The sequence below is a fragment of the Orbicella faveolata genome, unplaced genomic scaffold (assembly GCF_042242905.1).
Source record: "Orbicella faveolata isolate gen_17 unplaced genomic scaffold, um_ofav_v1 contig_1, whole genome shotgun sequence".
Classification (NCBI taxonomy): domain Eukaryota; kingdom Metazoa; phylum Cnidaria; class Anthozoa; order Scleractinia; family Merulinidae; genus Orbicella; species Orbicella faveolata.
Genome location: NW_028301536.1, coordinates 32,136,583 through 32,157,634, shown reverse-complemented (window position 1 = coordinate 32,157,634; position 21,052 = coordinate 32,136,583). Strand labels below are relative to the sequence as shown.

Genomic DNA, 21,052 nt, shown 5'->3' with positions numbered 1-21,052 from the left:
GACAAAATTCTCATACGTTTCCTCTAAAAAACCTCTTTAATACGGACTTTCTCTAAAACGGACAGCGGACACTAAATCTCGGCCCTGGGGAGCAAATTCATACACATTTTACCTCGTTATTACTCCGGGGACCAGGTGTTAGTTTTAGTTTCCAAAACTTACATTTACAAATGCAACCTCAATACAGTGTAATCGAAAATACTATGGAGACTTTGAAGTGACGTCATCATAGTGACCTCACCAATACGGACACCTCGGCTAATGCGGACACTTCGCCTGTCTGTTCGGTGTCCTCATTAGAGAGGTTGGACTGTACTTCAAAGTTCTATACTGTACTATAAATATTTCGGACAAGCTTAAACATTTCGGACGATGTTGTTTTTGGGCACTTTTTTTGTCCGACATTAAAATCGTCCGAAATTTATCCAAGCATTTTTTGCGGCAAATGGAGCCCATTATATAGTCGCAACACGCGCAGTGAATATATAAACAATAGTCTCCATTTGGCGCAAAATATGCTCGGATATTTGTCCGCGGACATAACCATTATCTGTTCCGATAAGAGAACAGTTTTCCGAGAGCGTAGCTCGAGGAAAACTGTGGGCTTTAAGGAACAGATAATAGTCGATAATGTCCAAGGACAAATATACATAAGGACAAATTGGGGAATATCACTCGGATATTGACGATATTCCCCAGTTTTAGCGGGGTGACCTGGGGCATATTCAGTCACGTGACGTGTTTAGACCAATCGCGTGGAGCGAAAATATTTCATGGATTATAACACTCGGATATTCTCCAGTCTTAGCTTAGCCTGCGAACGCAGACGTATGTCCGGCTGTCACTTGGTTCCGCCAAAAAATAACGTCTGCAAACCCGAGCCAGAAAACGATTTCTGTGACGTAGAAATTCTAAGCCAATCACAGTTTAGCTCAAATAACCCCAGAACTACTGTGCGAGGTATTCGCTGCGAGGAACACTCGAGTTTCATTCTATCATGGAATCTGATTGGCCAAGGAGAAACAAAAGTCATTACGTCACAGAAATCGTTGCCTGGCTCGGGTTCGCAGACGTTATTTTTCGGCGGAAACAAGAGACAGCCGGAAATACGTCTGCGTTCGCAGGCTAGTCTTAGCTGGATAAACAATGAAAAAGTCCTCATCGGGACTTTGATTACTGGTCGCCTACTAGGGGTGGCAGTTTAACAGGCGGCCACTTAATAGAGGTTCGCATTCGAACAGTAGAACATAAGAGAATGCATGGAACAACCGTAAAAAAGCGGTAAACAGGTAAATATGTAGGTCTGGATTTATCAAAACGTCAACAAACAAGGAATCCTAACTACACTTTAGTATTGGTACATGACGTAGCTACCTTTCGATGTCGGTTTTCAGCTGCTGACCAAACCGAAAGCGGCCGCTAGTAAGAAGAGCAACCGACCGACAACCCGCCCAACACGAGTACGTCATCTGGTGCTCATAGCTTTCCGGCGTTTCTCCATTTTAAGGGCAATTTTTTTATCAAAAATTTTTCCTGTTCTGATCTCTGTCTCGCAGGGTTTGTTCTTTTGTGTTGATCTTTGTTCGTCGGTAGGTCAAAGTTAGTTTCACTTTTATTTTTATAACCTGTTTATTCTTTTGGCCAATATATTTCCCAAAAATTGCGAGCTTAGAGATGTGCAGTGAGCTTAATTTAATAAAACAACAACCTTACTATATACAGACATCAGCTTTTCTCACTAAGCAATTCTTAAGCTAGGTAATTTAAAGTTTGAAATGAATCACTTATTTGAAGCTTGATTAATAAATTGTCACAACTTTAACTAAAATAAACTTGAGCTCATTTCAACCTTTATCAACAGAGCTGTCTACAAAATGAGGGGATGGTGTGTAAATGAGAGGTGTCACTCAGTGTCATGTCGTCTTTGAGCCTTCTTGATTTTTTGGAACAAATGGGTGACTATCCAAGACCTTTCAGTAGATTTGATGTCGCGGATGATGACGATGATGATGAAGAAGAAGATGGAATACCTAAAATCAGGATTGGAATCTGTGCCATGAGTAAAAAGGTGACTTCCATATTTAAGCTTAAAATGAAATTAATCTTACAGATACTTTAACATTGCTTAAACAGGATAGAATTAAGTATCTGTGTAAAAATACTTAAATGTACATCCTTTATCGACTTTCCCCAAAGGACTGAAATTTTAATATTACAGTAATCTACAAAATAATTATCGTTAGTAATCTAGAATACCCTGCAACTATATTTGCACGTTTTGGAATGCTTTATATGACAAGGCAAAATAATAGTCACTATTCAGGATGGAAACTGGAGGCAAAAAACCTAATTTACGAGAAAATCAAGTTTGTAATTATGTGTAATTTTCTTCATTCATTTGTCTGTCCAAAGGCAATGTTGGTCGGTTCGCTGGTCAGTTTGACCAGACAAAGTTTTTGCTCTCTTGTGTTTTTTTTTTTTTCTTGATTTCGTGTACAAGAATTAAGAAACTGGCTTGTAGGTTGACCTTGTCAGTCAATATTTCAGGTCAGGTTAAGTTTTCACCTATCAAAATTTTAAATCCATTAGATAGTTGTGCTAAGATAGACTTGCTACTGTAGGCTAATAAATGGCAGGTTAAGTTATGCATGCCAAATTTTACAGTGGTTGTCCTTTGGTGACCAAGTGGAACCAGAACCAGAACCAGAATACAAACTCCACTGGTGTCCAACGTAAAGTCCTTTGCAAATAAACTATAGAATACAGGTAACAATAATATATTTATGCAAAGTCTTTGAAGTTACATTTACATTATTTTCTGTTCTGTGTTTTCCTTTATTTCATATAGACTAACTCGCAGCCTATGCAAGAGATTCTGGGTCGTATGAGTGCATTTGATTGTGTGGATATCTTTGTTTTTCCTGATGACACCATCGTGAACATCCCAGTTGAGGAATGGCCCATCTGTGACTGCCTGATTTCATTTTACTCTAAAGGATTTCCTCTTGAGAAAGCTATCGAGTATGCCAAGCTAAGGAAGCCGTTTAGTCTTAACGACCTAGAGATGCAGTTTGCGTTACTGGACAGGTTTGTAAACTTTTAGTGGATAGTTTATCAAAATTTTTTTTTTTTTTATTTCCAGCTAAAAGGTGTAAAGATATGGTGATGAAGAGAGAAGTAAGATACGGTGTACTGCAGGCACTAAACAATCATTATCATGTAGTGATGCCAGGGCTTGTACAGTGGAGACTACAGTTCTTGAGAACGTTCATGTACTGTACATGTATGTGCAAATCTGGAAACTAGTTTTCCAGGTTTAGAAAATGTATCAGGGCTGTCACGAAGTTTTCAATAGGTTGTTATATTTGTGGGAGTAAATAGGCTGGCTGGTTTTTCTCAAGAATTAATCCAAAAGAGTACAGTGTAGCTAGCTACAATGTAGATAGTTATTTTCTCCAGCAGTGACAGCTTGTACCTTTGACAACTCTGTATATGAAACAAATGAAAATTAAAGTTTAGAAGAGCAGAAAAAGGTAGAGTTTTTCCAAGCTGCAAACAGTTCTCATTTGCTGACTAAACGAGTTCAAAATCTTCATCTTGTAGTCAAATTTCTTGTAAATGTTGTCCTAGTCAAAATGTTAAATACAGACTGAATAATTAGTCACTCTACCCTACACTTAACACCCTTACATTAATTTTGTGCATCAGCAATGTTGTATTGTTAGTTGTTGTTGTGTGTTCACAGTCCAATTACATTTTGGTTTAGTGCATTCTGGTTTGGGAGAAAGTATTTTATGTACAGAAAAGTGTACAAATAATCTGATTTCCAAAAGTCATTGTTATTTCTTTTTTCTTTGTAGACCAACAATGTACAGTCTTCTAGAGAGTGCAGGAATAGAAACACCAAGACACGCAATTTTGCTGCGAGATGAAGACGGAAATCCTATAAACACAAAATTTGTTGAACTAGATGATTCAGTGCAGATCGGTGATGTGGTGTTCCAAAAACCCTTTGTTGAGAAACCAGTGAGTGCAGAGGACCATAACGTGTACATATATTACCCCTCAGGAGCTGGCGGTGGGAGCCAGAGATTGTTCAGAAAGGTTGGGAATAGAAGTAGTGTGTACTCAGCTGAGAGCTCAGTACGGAAAGAAGGGTCATACATCTATGAAGATTTTGTAGTCACTGATGGAACAGATGTGAAGGTGAGATAATTAGGTTAAAAATAATCAGCTTTCTTTGTGTGTTCAATTCATCCTCTGTCAGAAATTGATCTGAGATTCCACTGGAAAGAATTTACGTGAAAATTTATAAATAATGTTATTGGCCAGCAACCATTAGGTATTTCAAAAAGCCCCTACTTCACTTCTGTAAATGTTTACTGGTTGAAGGTGTACACAGTTGGCCCAGAGTATGCTCATGCTGAAGCCCGCAAGTCTCCCTCGCTGGATGGAAAAGTTGAAAGGGACAGCCAAGGGAAAGAGATACGTTACCCAGTTATTCTCAACCAGTATGAGAAAGAACTAGCAAACAAAGTCTGCAAACTGTTCAAGGTATGGCACTCTGATCTGTTTGTGAAATCATCATGAAAGAGGAATCCATCATCAACATCAATGGATTGCTGATTTTTTTTTCTGTCAAATCCAAGTGGCAAGGTTATTAAATTCAAATAATGTGCAGAAATTAGTTACTAATAGTAGTATTCAAATTGGTGGATTAGATGTGCCAAAGTAAGCAAGGGGCTTGTGCAAATCAAACCTGAGCTGACCTGGAGGCAAAGTGTGATTATATTTTACTGTTAATAATAATCTTTGCATTGTCAAGGCCTCACGAGGATATTAGAGATACACTTATTTGCACAACTGCTGTTCATGCTCTAGCCTCCTATACAGATACTCTTTATGAGGAAGATTGCATGACAAACCCAAAGAGCATCGGCATAGTAGGCTATTCATGCTCAGGAGTGCACGTAACTGGACAAAATGAAGGGCATGCATTCATGGTCAATGTGGCTTTTTAATCTTGTAGCATAGTGCTCAAATTTGTTTGACCTCATGAATTTCTGGAAACAAGATGACTTTCTCATAACAGCTTTGACTGCATTACAATTTAAATGACTCTACCTTTATAATGGTTTTCCTTTTTCACTTAGCAAACGGTCTGTGGTTGTGACTTGCTCCGCACCCATGGCAAGTCATATGTTTGCGATGTCAATGGCTTTAGCTTTGTCAAGACCTCCAAGAAGTACTACGATGATGCTGCCCAAGTGTTAATGAGTCTTATTGTACAAGAACTAGCTCCTCAGTTGTACAAACCATACGATCTAGATGTGCAAGAGGAAATTCCTACTGTTGAAGCTTTGGAAGGTACCATGCTGGAGTTAAGGTGTGTGGTTGGAATCATCAGACATGGTGACCGAACTCCAAAACAGAAAATGAAAATGGAAGTTAGACATCCAAGGTGAGAGTGTCAAATATCTAAAAGAAAGTTTATTTTTTGTTGTTGTTGTGTTCATTATGGTAACTGCATTATTTCCAGTAAAATTTCAAACTGCAGCTCCCATTTTTCACCTTTAGTTAACAGTGATCCAGATCCTAATCTAATGCAGATCCTCACTCCACCTATAATCAGTAAAGCTACCCTAAGAGGATTTACATCAATTTTACAAGTTTGTCATTTGTAATCCATGTGAATCTTCTCCTGCCCTTACCTCCTTGTTCCCTTGTAGTTTATTATTATCTGTTTGGTGTTTTTCAATCTTAGCAAGCTACAATTTCAGGCTTCTTTCAATGGAAAGGTAATTGTGTGTGCATCCAAAATAACCTCAGTAACTATTACAGTGACTGGGCTCCTTTAACATTCAGCTACAATCATGGACAAAAGCAGTTGAGACACTTCCTGAAAAAAACCTGTTTCATTGAACGGGTGAGTTTTTAAATCTCCAATTTTCACATTTCGAACCCCTCCCCCCTTTTCACTGGTGTAACCATGTAACATTGTCCACGGAGCATATTTCAACATTGAAAAGGGGGAGAGGGGGGTTTGGCTATCGATGTTTTTTCAATTAAAGGAAGACACCAATAGAAAGCATTTGCTTTGCGCAAATGTGTCAACACTTTTGTCCATGATTGTAGGTCTTAGTCAACTATGTCAATGAAAATGAATACTCTTACTAAAACACTAAAGTGTTCCAGAACATAAAAAGTGTTACCTGGAACATGTGTTAAACATCATGTAAGTATTTGCAGGTTAGCAGCTTACTGTAACCTTTTATTGCCAGATTCATCGAGCTGTTTAAGAAGTATAATGGCTTTAATGAACAAAAGCTCAAGCTCAAGAGACCAACTCAGTTGCAAGAGGTGTTGAATATCGCCAGAGATTTGCTAGCTGACATCAAGGAGGGGAAGCCAGTGTTTGAAAGTCGTAACAAAATCCACCAACTCAAAAGTGTTTTAGAAATGTGAGTTAATTCATGCTGAAGTTATACAAAAAAATACTGAAACTGTAGCCAGGATTAATGATTAAAAGATATCTATATTAATTAATTTGACACTGGCTTAGAACATGCTGAAACAAATGTTCTGGAAAAGACACTAAAAATACATTTTAACTGAACAACTTGGGTCCTCATTCACATTGGTTATGATTATAATTGATGAAGACCGAAAGAACATTTGTTTCAAGGTATCTTTAAGTTAGTGCCAAACCCATTTTTATAATCGCTCAAACCTATTAATGAAAAGATCCTCTACCCACTCCTCCCCCTCCTTCTTTCCAATGAAAGTGTCCTCTCGGCTCTGTAACCTAGTTAAGAAAGACATAAATTTAATGTGATACAATCTTAAGTTGTTACAACTCTTAAGCCTGTCAGTGTAAGTCAGATACAGTTTGCTCTAACACCAATGTTTATTTGATGTCTGCATTACTTGCTCTGTGTTTCAAGTAGGGTGCTTAAGCAAACCACGATGACAACGGCAACGAAAACATCTCCAGAGAAACGGTTTAATTGGCAAAACAATGGCTGTGTACCTGCGTTGTAAATCTTTGTATATTTCTTTACCGTCCCCAGCAAAACAGGCATGTCAAATGACCAAGTTTTACATAGTCTGAGGAACACGAATGATGACGGCTAATTTTTAGTATTTCTATCTGGAATAGACCAATTTAGATATATTAAAATTCAGCTTAATGCAACAGACCTCAGTACAAGGCTTTGGGGAATAAACCCCCCAAACTCTGTAGTTATTCCCTGGAGCCTTGTACTGAGGTCTATTGTTTTAGGCTGAATTTTACATGTAATATATCAAAATTGGTCTATTGAATGCTGTCATTGCATATTTAGCCTGAACATGTTTTTAGAGCCGTTGGTGTACTGAACAGATCTAGACAGTTGCAAATTTCCCTTGTGAAATATAAATTCATTTTTGACCAGGCATCATTCTCAGCATCGCCATCTTCCTTGCTTAAGCTCCCTAATGTTATGTTTAGACACCCCTCCTCGGTGATATTGCCCTATATGCCTACTTAAATTCTTCAGGCACAAAATCCCTTCCCAATATTAATTACACAACTGTTTTAGAGAAGTGTAAGTCTAGGGCTTATTTACAGTTTTATGGCACCTTGATTGTTGAGGGTCTTGTCTCAGAGTTTGTATATCATAATGATTTGATTTAGTGACCAGGTGCTAATTTACTTTTGGCAGCTTGAGGGAGGGTACTTTTTGGAGAGGGTGCATGTCTTAGGGATGGGTGACTTATTACAGCTGGATATGGTATAATATTAAATTTCAAAAAAACTGATGATTTAACTCAGGAACTGTAACAAACTGGGCTCTGATAGCTGTAATGTTCAATATAATTTACATTCAGAAAGCAGGAAAGCAGAAAGCAGAAAAGCAGACAAGTTTATATTTCATTTGTCTAGTAATCAGTCTGTTCTATGTCACATTCTCGAATGTCACTTTAGATATGGGGCCACTTATTAGAAGCAGAGTGCTAAATCAGACCATTATGGTATACTAATTCATTTTCCATTCAACCAGCCATCTCCATTTTCATCCTGTCTTCTTAGGTATGGTTATTTCTCTGGAATCAACCGAAAAATTCAGTTCAAATACCTTGGTAAACCTAGAGATGGAAATGAAAGTGAGAGCAGTGAAAGTCGCCAGAGCAGTGAAAGTCGAGATTCAGGATCAGATGAAAGAAGTGGAAAAAAGAAACAAGGAAAGGAATCAAAAAACAAGCAAGCGGAGGCTAACGATGAGAAAGAAGTGAAGAGGAAGGAAAGTAAAGAAACTAAAACTCAAGGAAGTGAAGAACCAAAAGAGACTGAGGAGGTTGATCAGAAAGGAAGTGAAGACAAACTGGCAGTTCCTGTTGACAAGGATCATTCTTTGTTGTTGATTGTTAAGTGGGGCGGAGAATTGACCACCATGGGAAAGGAACAGGCACTACAGCTGGGACGTGCCTTCAGGTAGTGATATGCTGTCTTGAATGAGTAGTTAGGCTTGCTTTTTATCTCTGTGCTTCTTGTGTGTTGTACCATCTCTAGAGAAAATAGAGGGCTACAAAACTTATCCATAGCATACAGTGTAGGACTGTAAGTATTGAACTTGTATTTTGCACCCCTTTTTAGTTTTTTTTTTAAATTGTTATAATAAATTTAGTTATTGTTTTTGTTAATTTATTTAGGAGTATGTACCCTGGTGGCCAAGGACAGTATTCTAAAATGTCAGGTATTGGTCTGCTGCGACTTCACAGTACTTACAGACATGATTTGAAGATTTATGCATCAGATGAGGGACGAGTGCAAATGACAGCTGCTGCCTTTGCAAAGGTATTAAGGTTAATGCTAAAAAAAGAGTGTCATAAATGTACCCATATCAGCAAAAGAAATATCACCAAGACACATTTTTAATCTCCTAAAGGTGCTTTGGGCCTTTTTCTGTTGCTAATCTTTTTTACTTGTTGTGTGTAGGGCTTCCTGGCTCTCGAAGGTGAACTGACACCTGTTCTTGTGCATCTTGTACGAAGTGATAAGAATACTACAGAGATGCTTGACACCTCCAATGATGCTGCCAAGATACTGGGAAAGTAAGTTCATCATTCACTTTTAATCAGCGCATGCATGCAATGGGACCTGGGTTTTTCCTGCCCTGTGACTGTAGAAAACACCTTTTGATTCGATATGTAACCATGCTACATACAGATCAGCTTAATATGTAAATTTGGCGATGATATTACATGACACTTTGTAGGTTTTATTCTATAGTATGAAGGAAAGAATAGATGCTTTGAGCTTACACAACTTCATGTAAACACTTGAGGGGGTTTAGGAGACTTTCGAAGTACTTATTGTTGTAATTGTAATGTGTGAACCTTCATAAACCTTCAAATTCTCCCTTAAACACCCTTATGTTTGCATCAGTTCACATGTTCATGTGTGTTGTAAGCGCACAAACACACACACCATTATTTTTCTGTATCTCAATTGTATACAAACATTTTTGGCCTTTTCACATTTTAAGTGAAGTATATATTTAATATTCCTGGCCCCAGTTGTTTGAAGGCTGGGTAATGCTATCCATTGGGTAAGTGTCAACAAAAAAACCCATGCTATCCTCTGGATAGTGATTTACCCTGTGGATAGCATTATCCACCTTTTGAACAATGTGGGCCAGATCAATAAGTTACTGAGCCACTGTGTAATTATTTTACTATTAATGATTTATTTCTATTGTTATATATCTTCATTATTTTTTATGGTGACACAGGGTGAAACACAGACTTCATGAAATTCTTCACTCTAATGAGGATTTCAAAGAGGAGGATTTTGCCAAGGTTTGTGTATTTGTCTACATGCACTTACTGGGAGTGGATCTTTTAGAACTCCATCAGAGCCTCTTTGCGGAATCATTACTTTCTGTAGAGGTACTTCCAAGAGCTTTTGTCATTTGGCTTTCCCACTTTCCAAACAGTATTCATTTGGTAATTTCAAAGTTTACTAAACCTCTAAGTATCCAAAGGAATATGGGGACCTGTGGACACCCACTTTGTGAAGAAAATTGATAGTAACTGCTGGATTGAGGGCTTACAGCAAATTTGAGATCTTCAAAGAAATTTAAATTAAATTTTACTTTTGACCATTTGCTTTGTACAGCTTGCACCAACCAAGTCTCGTTCTGTGATCAATGCTATGAATTTTGTCAAGAATCCTTACAAAATGTGTGAAAAGCTCTATAACCTGGTGCACAATCTTACAGGACAGCTGAAGGACATGATTGCTCAGAAGGATTACGATCCAAGAGGTACTGTATGAGTTGGGTGCATGATCAATGAATTGCAGAGATGTGTGTGTTTTTCTACCTTTTGAACCCTGTCACTACAAATATTTAAAGGAAAGTTTGTGTCATGGTTTGAATTTGTTTCTGTTGTTTCTTTTGATTTTTAATTTGTGTGTATCATGTTCATTATCACAATCTGAAACAGTAAAAACATAAAAATCAAGCTAGTTTAAAATGTTTGAACCAAAAGTACATTTTACATCACAGCACATAGGTTTATTGTGGATGTGTAGTGGCCTGATGGTTAGCTTGACTCCGAATCAAGCGGTCCAAGTTCGAGCCCTGGCTGGGGACATTGTGTTGTGTTCTTGGGCAAGACACTTTACTCTCACAGTGCCTCTCTCCACCCAGGTGTATAAATGGGTACCAGCGACTTAAATGCTGGGGGTAACCCTGCAGTGGACTAGCATCCCATCCAGGGGGGAGTAGAAATACTCCTAGTCACTTCAGAAAATGGGATAAGCTCCAGCCTGATGGGCCACTTGGTTCACATGCAGACTTGACCTTTACCTAGTATGTAGGTTCATTCATTTCCTTTCTCTGCTACACAGCTCCATTTCTGTACCATGATGAAACGCTGGAGTTAATGATGCACAGATGGACAAAACTAGAAAAGGTGAGATTTCTATTAATAGTGAATGACATGTATTGAAAAATGATTGTTGTGGGAGTTGTGGTGGACCCTGGATTGCCTAGTCTGCATCAGGGGTAGATCCAGGATTCTTCTCAGGAGGGGGTGCACCACTAAGGAATGACGTAACTGACTGGTGAGGTTAACAAATGTCAGTTATATTAGAAAGCTGCATGCCATATTAGGGGGGGGGGGTGCACAGCCCCTGCACCCTTCCCCCAGATCCGCCCCTGTGTACATGCGGCTTTGAGTCCTGGCTCTGCTCATGGTGCTGTGTATGAATTAAAATAATTGGTCAAGTATCAACATTGTTTTTTTGTAATTCTCAGGATTTCAAGCTGAAAAGTGGGCAGTTTGATATAAGTCTTATTCCAGACATCTACGACTGTATCAAGTATGATGTGCAGCATAACAGGTTGGTACAGGATCTAAAAACGTTTTTAGATAACGTTTGCTTTTTAAATGTATGTCACAATGTACAATCAATCTCTTCAAAGGTTTGGAGAATGAGAAACCCACACGCAAATGTTTTTTGTGTACTGGTACTTTTAATTAACCTTAAATATTAACATGTCTGGCATCGAAGAAATTAAATTATGGCTGACACGACTATGTTAACAGAGAATCATGTTTCTATAGTGCTTTGAGTGAATTTAACTTTTAGCAATGGTACTGATTATATTTTTACTCTGTAATGATCTCATTTAGTCAACTGGGTCTCACAAACAGTCTGGATTTGTACAAATGCGCCAAGGCTTTTGCAGACATTGTTATTCCACAGGTGAGTCATTGAAATAAACAAAAAAAACCATGGCATGGTGGTTTAATAGTTACTGTATTAGACTCTGGAACCAGGCCCTGGCAGACACTGGTGTGTAGCATTCTTGGGCAAGTCACTTCCCAGTCATGATGTGTCTCAACCCTGGAGTCAGGTGTTCCATGTACCTGCAGATGGCTATCAGTGAACAGTTCCAGCAACCTAACAAAATGTTTTTTTTTTGAGGAGGGGGGGGGGGGGGGTAGGGAGAGGGGAAACCTGCAATGGGCTAGAATCTCATTCAGAGGAAGTAGCAAGAACTCACATTACAGTATATAATTACAGTATACGGAATCATGCCCAAGCATGTTTTAGCCTGCTGGCTCCTTCAGGCCTTTAAAACGGTAATTGTTTACCATGTAGATACCAGATTATACAAGGTAAATTCCCATCACCTCTGGTCCATCTTACTGTTGTGTTTTGTTCTTCCCCTCCCCCTACGTTGACGAAAATTGTATAGTATGGTTCCGAGAAATATCCTCAACCACCGCAAGGAAGGTTACAGAAAACGCGGGGTTTATGTATGAATGCCAGAAAAGCATATTAGACCAAATAAATTTAAAGGGATTTGCTTTGTGTCCTTTAGGAATATGGGATTACAACAGATGAGAAGTTAGCTATTGCTCAAAGGGTCTGTGTGAGACTTTTAAGGAAGATCAGAGGAGATCTGCGGCATGCTGATAAGTCTGACATTCACACTCGTCTCAATCCCAAGTAAATTCATTGAATATAATTTGTGCAGTAAGACCTCTAATAGAAGTCATCGTCTGCCTCTGTGCTACTTTACTACGTTACACCTGTCTCTTCGAATACATACTTCTGTAAACTATCGAAGGCTGCCTATTTCAAAAAGAAAAAAAATTCTGTAGACATCCTAACTTACTTACGATGTGATAAGGGAAGCATTAACAAAGAACCCACAGTTATCTTGACATCCCAGTTATGTCACGGCTAAAGAAAGTTTTCCCGCGCTTTGCACCGGCTGCGTGACTTATATGGTTGGCTACATGTACACTGTATTTGCCTTGAGGTTTGATTGGTTCAGTGGATTGTCTGTGTAATGTGTGATTGGTTAGTTTGGGTTTGGCTTTACTATACTCTATAGGCCATTTCTGAGTTAACTTGTGCCTCTATCAAAACAGGCCCTCGTTCAAAACCTTTCGTATGAAAATGACTTTGATTTGGATTAAAAGTAACTTGTAGGCGGAACACTCTTTCATAGGAATGGTTTTGCACAAAGAGTCTTTTTGACACAGAGCGGTGACAGAGGCAAAAGGCGTCTCGCAAATGGCGTATTGAAAACTGCGCTATTCAAGCAGTTAGTTAAGTAGTCTTGAACAGTTTGAACTGATTGTGTTGCCCTGTGTTTTTATCTATAGTTACTCACAGAGTGTAGAAACACCGCATCGTCATGTTCGGACTCGATTGTACTTCACTAGCGAGAGTCATGTACACACCGTGCTGAATGCTTTTAGGCATGGAAAGCTCTTTGAGGTAAGTTATGATCTTAATTACTTAGTAATGTAACAAGTCAGATCTTGCTTTGCTCCAGGAATGCTAAAAGACTGGAACATTCATCTTGTGTATATAGAATTTTCATATATTATTGTAATCTTTGTGCTAGTTTCTTTATTTCATATTTCATATTTTATTTTCATGTTGGGTGATTTGCGAAAGGATTTTACTGACTGAAGATGTAGATGCAGATAATCGAGCGGTTTTCACTTGAGTGTCGAAAAGAAATTTGCTTTTTCTTGCTACGTTACAGGATTGGCTTAAGAAAACTGACCCCATTTTGTCATCCACATAGAAGTGAAACCAAAACCCATCGTGACTCGCTTGAACACGTTTTTCCGCGCTCTGTGTCAGCCACATGAATTTTCTTCGAGTTTGATTGGTTCAAAGGATTGTCATTGTCTTTTGTGACTGGCCAGAGTGACCAGTTTGGTTTTGCTTTTACGAACCTCAGTTGAAAACCGCTCTAAAATGCCGCTACTAATCAGTAAAACGTAATATTAAAGTAATATACTGAATTTAAAAAAGATAAAGATATAATACATTTACATGTTCCATGTTGATAATGGCAGTTGACAATGATTGTCGATTTTACCTCACTGAATATTATTTTACGAAGTGTAACCAAACATTTCACTCGTAGGATATTCCAAATGACCAGTGGCGGAGAGCAGTAGAATTCTTAGCTGAGGTTCCAGAGTTGAACTACATGACTCAGCTGGTGCTTCTGTTGTATGAAGATCCTAAAGCTGACCCTCTGTCCGAGAACCGTTTTCATGTGGAAATGCATTTCAGCCCTGGAGCAAAGACCATGGATGATCCCGAGTTCTTGGCAAGGAATTCTCCCACAAGGAAACGCAGTGTAGAGGACGTGAGACATGCCGGTGCTTGTAAGCCTGCGCATGGCATTGATGTGGGAACCGCTGGTAAGATGAGCCAAGTCAATGAAAATCAAGTGGTGGGTGTTGGCCAGGACAGTCAGGATGTCCTTAATGATTCTCTCTCTGCAGCTGCATCAATTGGTGGTCTTGAAACTTCGTCTCAAGTTGTATCCACCAGCTCAAATCCTGAGCATTCTGAGAGCGTGGAAAGAGAACAGGAAGTTACTGGGGGCTATGCTGGAAACTCGCAGAGCCCAGAGCTTAATTCCACCGAAGAGGAACCGTCTGAAAGCGGAGATTTCGAGGCTTTCGATGACAAACCGTTTGATGAGACCGTTTATGCTGGCAATGAACGGCCACGATGTTCAATTGGAATTGATGACTACTCAGACTCTGCCATCGGAGCAAGCAGCGGAGATAGTGCTGTTTCCTCAGGTACATCCATCGAGGGATCGTCTGGAGAAGAAAAGCTCTTGACCAGACAGCGGAATAGCTTGAGTGAAAGTGATATAACCAGTGTTCGTGGTGGAGTCGACAGGAGGTGCAAATCTGACAGCGAAGTGACAACTGTTGGTACCTCGACAAGGGGTGTTGTTCAGGGAAAAGAGGGAGGTCAGGAGAAAAGCTCCGTGGCATCTATTACCGAAGAAGTTCCTTTAAAGCCACGGAGTCTCCGGCCCAAGGCACATTCTATTTCTGGAGGTTCTCCAACTGTTTACACACCATCAAGCAGTGAATCACCAGATGACTCGAACATTTACAAGTTTTCACAAGGTATGTTTCAGTTTAATGTAGCAATGGCCATGCGTAGGGGCAAGGTAACTTCCATAAATAAGTGTTTCATTCGAAACAAACATTCAGGAATGTGTTTGGAAAGCAAGTGGAAAAGTCTGGCCCAGCTTGAAGATTTCCAAAAAAACACTTTCTCTGTGATAGAGCAAGTTCAACACAGCTACGAATAGCCCCGAGCGTGTGCGAAAATAGAGTGAGTGGGAAACTGGCAGATTTTTCGGGAGCCTGTCTGGCGCTCTTTTGTTCGTTTCACGCTCGGGGAACTGAGAGAAAAGAGGAGCTGCTGGTAGAGTAACCTCGCTAGTTGATTGGTTTGACCTTTCTCAGCTTCAATGTTCGTGTCTTCATTACTAGCGTAGCCTAAAGGTTTAGGTACACTTAAATTTTTGTTACACCGTTTCCGTGTGTAATTTTAAAATAACCGATAATTTTCGTTCACCAAAATCGCCTAACAAAGGTTTTTTCCCCACTTGTCGGAATCCATGAACTGTGAGACCTGTTTGAATCTTGACACTTTTCGTTGTTTAGGTAGGGGGGAGGTGGAGAGTAATTGTTGTTGATGTTTTACTGGAATTACAGCTCCTGGGATAGCGAGAAATAACGCTGAAAGTACATTGCATGCCGTTACTATTATTGTGCTGCTTTGTTATGGCTCCGCTAAAGCAATGATCGTATCGTTAAATTTGTACAACAGCGTTTTTATTCAAGGAGAACCAGTCAGTTGTTTATTTGACGAATAAGCCATTATGCTGACTGACTACTGGCGATTTTCTGAATAATATGCTCTTACTTCGAAGGACATTGTTTGTCTCACTCACCATTTTAACTCTATTAAGAGAATTAGAACGAGCGTTCAGTATTTTGCACTGCACGGCAAAAACGACCCTTCAAAGACAGGTAGGAGTACGTTAATTATCATAAATAGCAGGTGTGTCTAAATCGCGTAGACTTGGAACGTTTGTGTGACGTCCTGTCCACGACTCCGTTCCTGGATGTCGTTTTTGCTCAGTATGTTGCAAACAAGTTATTAATCGCGTGTTTTCGCATCGTTTGCAATTAAAATCGACGGTCCACAGTCCTTGACAAATAACCGTCCCATTACTATCTATTCGCTATCTATTCCGACTTTTGCCTGTGCTAAATGTATAAAAACAAGCCTGTGATCAGCTTTCTGGTCTCTAACTGCTTAATATTACTTATCAGTAACAGCCTTCAATGTACAGGTTAAACAAGTTCAATCTTAGCACTAAGTTTAACTGTCTATATCTTGTTTCTTGCTGCCTAACATTTCTTGTGGCCTTGAAAACTGTTAATAACAACAGGAGTCGGGGCTGATCTGCTCGCCGTTCACGAAGAAGATGGGGAGTATGAATATGACGATTCAACTGATGATGAACATCAACGAAAAAGCAGCGTGGAAGAAGACGAACTGCCATTGATGGAAGAAGGTGATAAAGAGGGTATTAGGAACAGGAAGACAATCAGATATTCTGCCCAGTTTTATGTTTACCCATACTTTTCTTTAAGTTTGAGTATGAGATGGTCTGTCTTCTTTTTTGTAGTTAGCGAACAGAACATTTAGTTTCAATTTCTAAGATTATGATTTCTAAAGACAAAAAAGTCCGTTTGATCATTTCTCGCCCTTCAAGAAATATCTTGTTAAGTGTGATCCCTGCAGTTTGCAGCCACCTTTGCCTGTACTTAAAATTCTCACTCAAAACAGCAGAGAACAAGGCCCATCAGGGTGTTTTTTCCTTCTGATGGACGCTACGAAAAATAATATTTGTTGTAATATTATTTTCAGTTTTTGCACTTCATTGAAAAGAACACTGTCACAATTAATTTGCATTTTAGTGTGTATTGTAAGTCAGTTTTATTAGTCGTAATATGTCACTATTGTAACACTGTTACACCACCACACTGTAAGAAGTAATATTTTATTTCATGCTAAAGTTTTTTTGCTTTTTTTTTTTTTCATGTGTATGTATGGCATGGTATGCTGGCAGCACAATAGTGTCCAGTGGCAAGACTGTCACTCTAGCCAATATTTTATGACACAATAAACTGTGACGCGAGTCGCGTGACAGGTGACACAGTTTGTGCAATGTTAAGACGTATGTTTCCGTGCTTTTATTAAGTGACACGGTGTTCTGCACAAATTAAGTAATGAATGTGTTGTAACTCATTGTAACTTTCATATCTTGTCAGATAGGCAGGTGTAAAATGTACATTTATACGTAGATAGAATAAAAACAAAATTATGACTTGTATTCAGTGTGCACTTTTTTTCTTGTAAGCACGTTAAACTAGAAGGCTGATTTATCACCGAAATGCTTGTTTTAAGTTAACCACTTTATAATGCTAATTCCTTATTCCGTCTGCACCAACAAGGACTGTTTGATACCTATTAATTTTGTGTTAATACTTCTTACATGAGGAGTTAGGAATCTTTGCTTTTTTATAAAAAATTCAACCAGACTTAATCAAGCTCGTATTTGATATAGGCAATGGGAAGAATCTTTAATAGAGCTTTAAAAACATTTAGGGTTAAGACTACTGCGTTGTTTGTTTTGTCATTAATGTAAACTTGGTTTTGTGTTCCCCCAGTTAAGCCATAGCAAGGCAGGCAGGCAGCTACCATGTAGTCAGCCTAGACTTCACATCCCACCTGTGTATCACTACATGGATTCCACATCAAAAGATTGTTACATGTTTACGCGTCAAGCACCACGTCAATCAGGCCTTCTTTCCGATTTTCAAGTCAGCCTCCTCTGATAACGGGGATGGTCAGAATATTTTCAGTGGGAAGAGGGGTTCCTCCTCACGCCCTCTGCCTTATCGACTTTCACGATCCAGAAGAGGGCCTCATTGTAGGTTAACCTCACAACACTTCATTCACCACTGTAAACTGCTATGTTCTGGTTACTGCAAACACAGGGCGTGAATATTACCATGCAATGCTTAACACTGAAATTCTTGATCAACAGGGAGACCAAAACCGTCATCAGCCAAGTCAGACACCACTTCTGTTCGTCAACGAAAGGTCTCCTTTGATCTGGTACGTGAACAAGGAAAGAACGATTTACACGGTCAGCCACTGAGGATCGTCCAGTCGACTCCTTCCTTAAAGAAAGGTTCTCCAACAAGAAAAATGAGTCTTGGTAAGGAATTTAAAATTAGTGTTGGCAAGAAAGCTGAAATAAGTGAGGTGAAACGAGTGTCGGCAAAAGATCTGAAATTACCGGGCAAAGATTTCAGAGCCTCTTAAAAATGTTTACAAGAAGACTGACAATGCTTCTTTCAACGGCTGGTGCGGAAAATGGTAGGACGTGAAAGGTGTCCTTAACTTGGTTATGGTTAGGGCGTTGATCTCCGTTTGGAGAGGATCCGGTTCTAGCCGGCCAGTGTGTTGTGTTCTTGAGCAAGACACGTTACTCTTACAGTGCGTTTCTCCACCCAGGTGTGTAAATGGGCATCAGCGAGTTGTTGGAGAAACCTGACCAAATTCTGTTTAGAGGGGAGTAGCAGGGCTCCTAGTCGCTTAATGCTACGTAAAGCAGCATAACTCCCGGCATAACGTTTTGCTCGAGCTCGTGAACCCCGAGTTATATTTGATTGACAGTTGAGTAACTAGTATGTCTCGTGTTTTGTAGGATCTGCGACGTCCACTATCCGTGCAGTGAGAAATCTTTCTTACGCCATTCAAAGTGCTTTGGTTGTCAGACCATATTCTGTTACAAAGATTACTAGAAACAGTCGCAAACCACCAAGTAAGTATTGGCCTCATTTTCATACACTTTTCTGTCAAGCTTATTAAGGAATCGCAACTAACCGTAACTAACCGTAACCGTGGTTTTGATATCAGATTTTAATTTGCACAGAATTTTATGATTTCATGTGTCAGTCTCTTTACTTTTAGTATCAATTTAGAAGATATATCGAACAGTTGATCTCTTTTTCATCAAATTTTCAATCACCTTGAAGTTCGTCCAATCTACCCCACTTTGAGTCATATTTTTAACTCGGTCTCTTCTCAGTTTTTGGGAATGTGATGAAATACTTTCCACTTTAGTGAATCTTGGACATTTGCTACTTGCTCTTCAGTCCAGCCAAAAAGAACCAGTTGACTGCGAATTTCTGTCTTCTGCACTGGATTGGGTCCACAGTTGTCGTCTCAGAGTTGCTAAGCAATCGATTGCACCTTGCTGGCGTGACTATTTCCGGCTGTCGCTTGTCTCCGCCGAAAATAACGTCTGCGAAACCGAACCAGGAAACGATTTCTGTGACGTAGGAATTTTAAGGCAATCACAGTTTAGCTCAAGTAGCCCCAGAACTACTGCGCGAGGTATTCGCTGCGAGGAGCACTCGAGTTTCATTCTATCATGGAATCTGATTGGCCAAGGAGAAACAAAAGTCATTACGTCACAGAAATCGTTTCCTGGCTCGGGTTCGCAGACGTTATTTTCGGCGGAGACAAGCGACAGCCGGAAATACGTCTGCGTTCGCAGGCTAGAGTATAGCAAGTACTGTGAAGCGTTTGACTCTTTCATCAAAGGAGCTCAGTCACGGTTTTCGCATATTGAAAAGTTTAGCCTCAATTTTTCAAATTCGTCTTTTGTAATCCATGTCAATCTTCTTCATCCTTAGCCATCGTTGTTCCTTTATGGTTTATCATTATCTCTTAGGTGTTTTGCTATCTTATTAAACTGTTATTTTCAGGTTTCCTATCATTTAAAGGTAATTTTTTATTTGGCCAAAATAACTCAAAATACCGTGACTGAACTCCTCTAAGATGAACCTTTACAATTCTAATAAATATATGGCATTCTATAGCCGGTTTTAAGCTATAGTCGAAGTAGAACGCTCGAAGTGATGGCGTTACAAACTTGCTGCGGCATTTCGAAGAGCCAGCTCGCAACCTGTCTTCAAGTTAGCAAATAGTCAGGTGCAAAACTGTAGAGTTAGCTTTCAGCTGATGGACTGGTCAATCGAAGGCAACCCGAACAACAGGTTCCAGATTTCATTTTATTGGAGATTGTACCTGGGTGTATGGTAACAGTTTGCTTTGTTTGTTCTACAGTTGCGGATTTTTATGAAGAAATGACCAAAGTGGAATCCCTGAATCCTCTGCGCACATTACACAACGCAGTACCTCTAAAGGAGATGGACAACTTCTTTGATAAAGCCACTGGTCAAAGCATCGAAGCAGTTGTAACACCATTCAACACTCCCTCAAGAAAAGCTCCATCGAAGAAGCTCTCGAGGCCATCCTCAAATCGTACCCAGCTGCTGGAACAAAGGGGAAGCACAACTAATGAGGACGTCGAGGAGATTGTTACAGACTTGTTAGCTGAAGCCAGTCAGAAACTTGATTCTTGACAGTAATTATCCTTCTTGGCGGCAGTACAGAGCAGGAAAAACTGTTAAGGTTCAATTACCGTGAGAATGTCAAGGGTGTTAATTTGAATTGTTATACGGCTCTGTCTCACATAGACTGGGCACTACCAAATTCACGAATTTGATTGGCTGAAATCGATATTGAAAGGGGTCAAGATTTTCCCATCTAGACCGGCATCTAGACCGGTAATGTTTTGGAGTGAAAAAGTTGCAAACTAAAAAGCAAAATCATTGACTATTTTCATCGAACAATATTTATTTATGGAAGTGCCAAAAAGCCTGATGAGAAAAAAAAGTAAAGAGGACGAGCAAACTTTTGCAGAATTAAATTCAGCTCATCGCCGTTCGCAAGCAAAATGTCAGTTAGTACAAACCAGTTACGAATTAAATTGCTCTTGTAAGCGCCATGCAATAAACATCTTATTAACCGAGCTTAGTCTGTGTGGGAGAATCTTGACCTCGGTCTGTACTCACGACCTCGGTCAAGATTCCCCCACACACACCTCCTGCTCGGTTAATAAGAGCTAACTATTTTTTTTTTACATTTGAGGAACTAAATTTATTTAATTTCAATTGTAAGTTAATTTATTTATGATTAAAAGTTGCCTTTTTATACTGATTTGACAGAATTGGTTGTCGTTGTGAGATCAGAAGTCATCTCAACTTCACCTTGTTC

General features: G+C 39.4%; 1 protein-coding gene across 5 annotated transcripts; it reads left to right on the top strand.

The window, feature by feature from the left end:
* The first annotated feature begins 1,267 nt into the window (after window positions 1–1,267).
* LOC110047172 (inositol hexakisphosphate and diphosphoinositol-pentakisphosphate kinase 2-like) lies at window positions 1,268–20,995 on the top strand. Of its 5 annotated transcripts, none has more exons than XM_089272707.1 (22): window positions 1,268–1,289; window positions 1,862–2,068; window positions 2,849–3,087; window positions 3,861–4,206; window positions 4,393–4,554; window positions 5,154–5,461; window positions 6,282–6,461; window positions 8,072–8,473; window positions 8,692–8,836; window positions 8,978–9,093; window positions 9,774–9,840; window positions 10,160–10,307; window positions 10,895–10,959; window positions 11,304–11,389; window positions 11,683–11,755; window positions 12,378–12,505; window positions 13,171–13,285; window positions 13,950–14,961; window positions 16,302–16,427; window positions 17,967–18,140; window positions 18,633–18,749; window positions 20,060–20,995. In XM_089272707.1, the coding sequence occupies exons 2-22, from the start codon at window positions 1,916–1,918 to the stop codon at window positions 20,356–20,358; spliced, it is 4,461 nt and encodes a 1,486-aa protein (XP_089128833.1). In that variant the 5' UTR covers window positions 1,268–1,289; window positions 1,862–1,915; the 3' UTR covers window positions 20,359–20,995. The 5 variants fall into 5 exon arrangements, 4 of the variants coding, with proteins under 4 accessions (XP_089128833.1, XP_089128827.1, XP_020608574.2 ...); XM_089272701.1 differs by lacking the exon at window positions 1,268–1,289 and adding an exon at window positions 1,425–1,508; XM_020752915.2 differs by lacking the exon at window positions 1,268–1,289 and adding an exon at window positions 1,425–1,589.
* The last annotated feature ends 57 nt before the right edge of the window (window positions 20,996–21,052 follow it).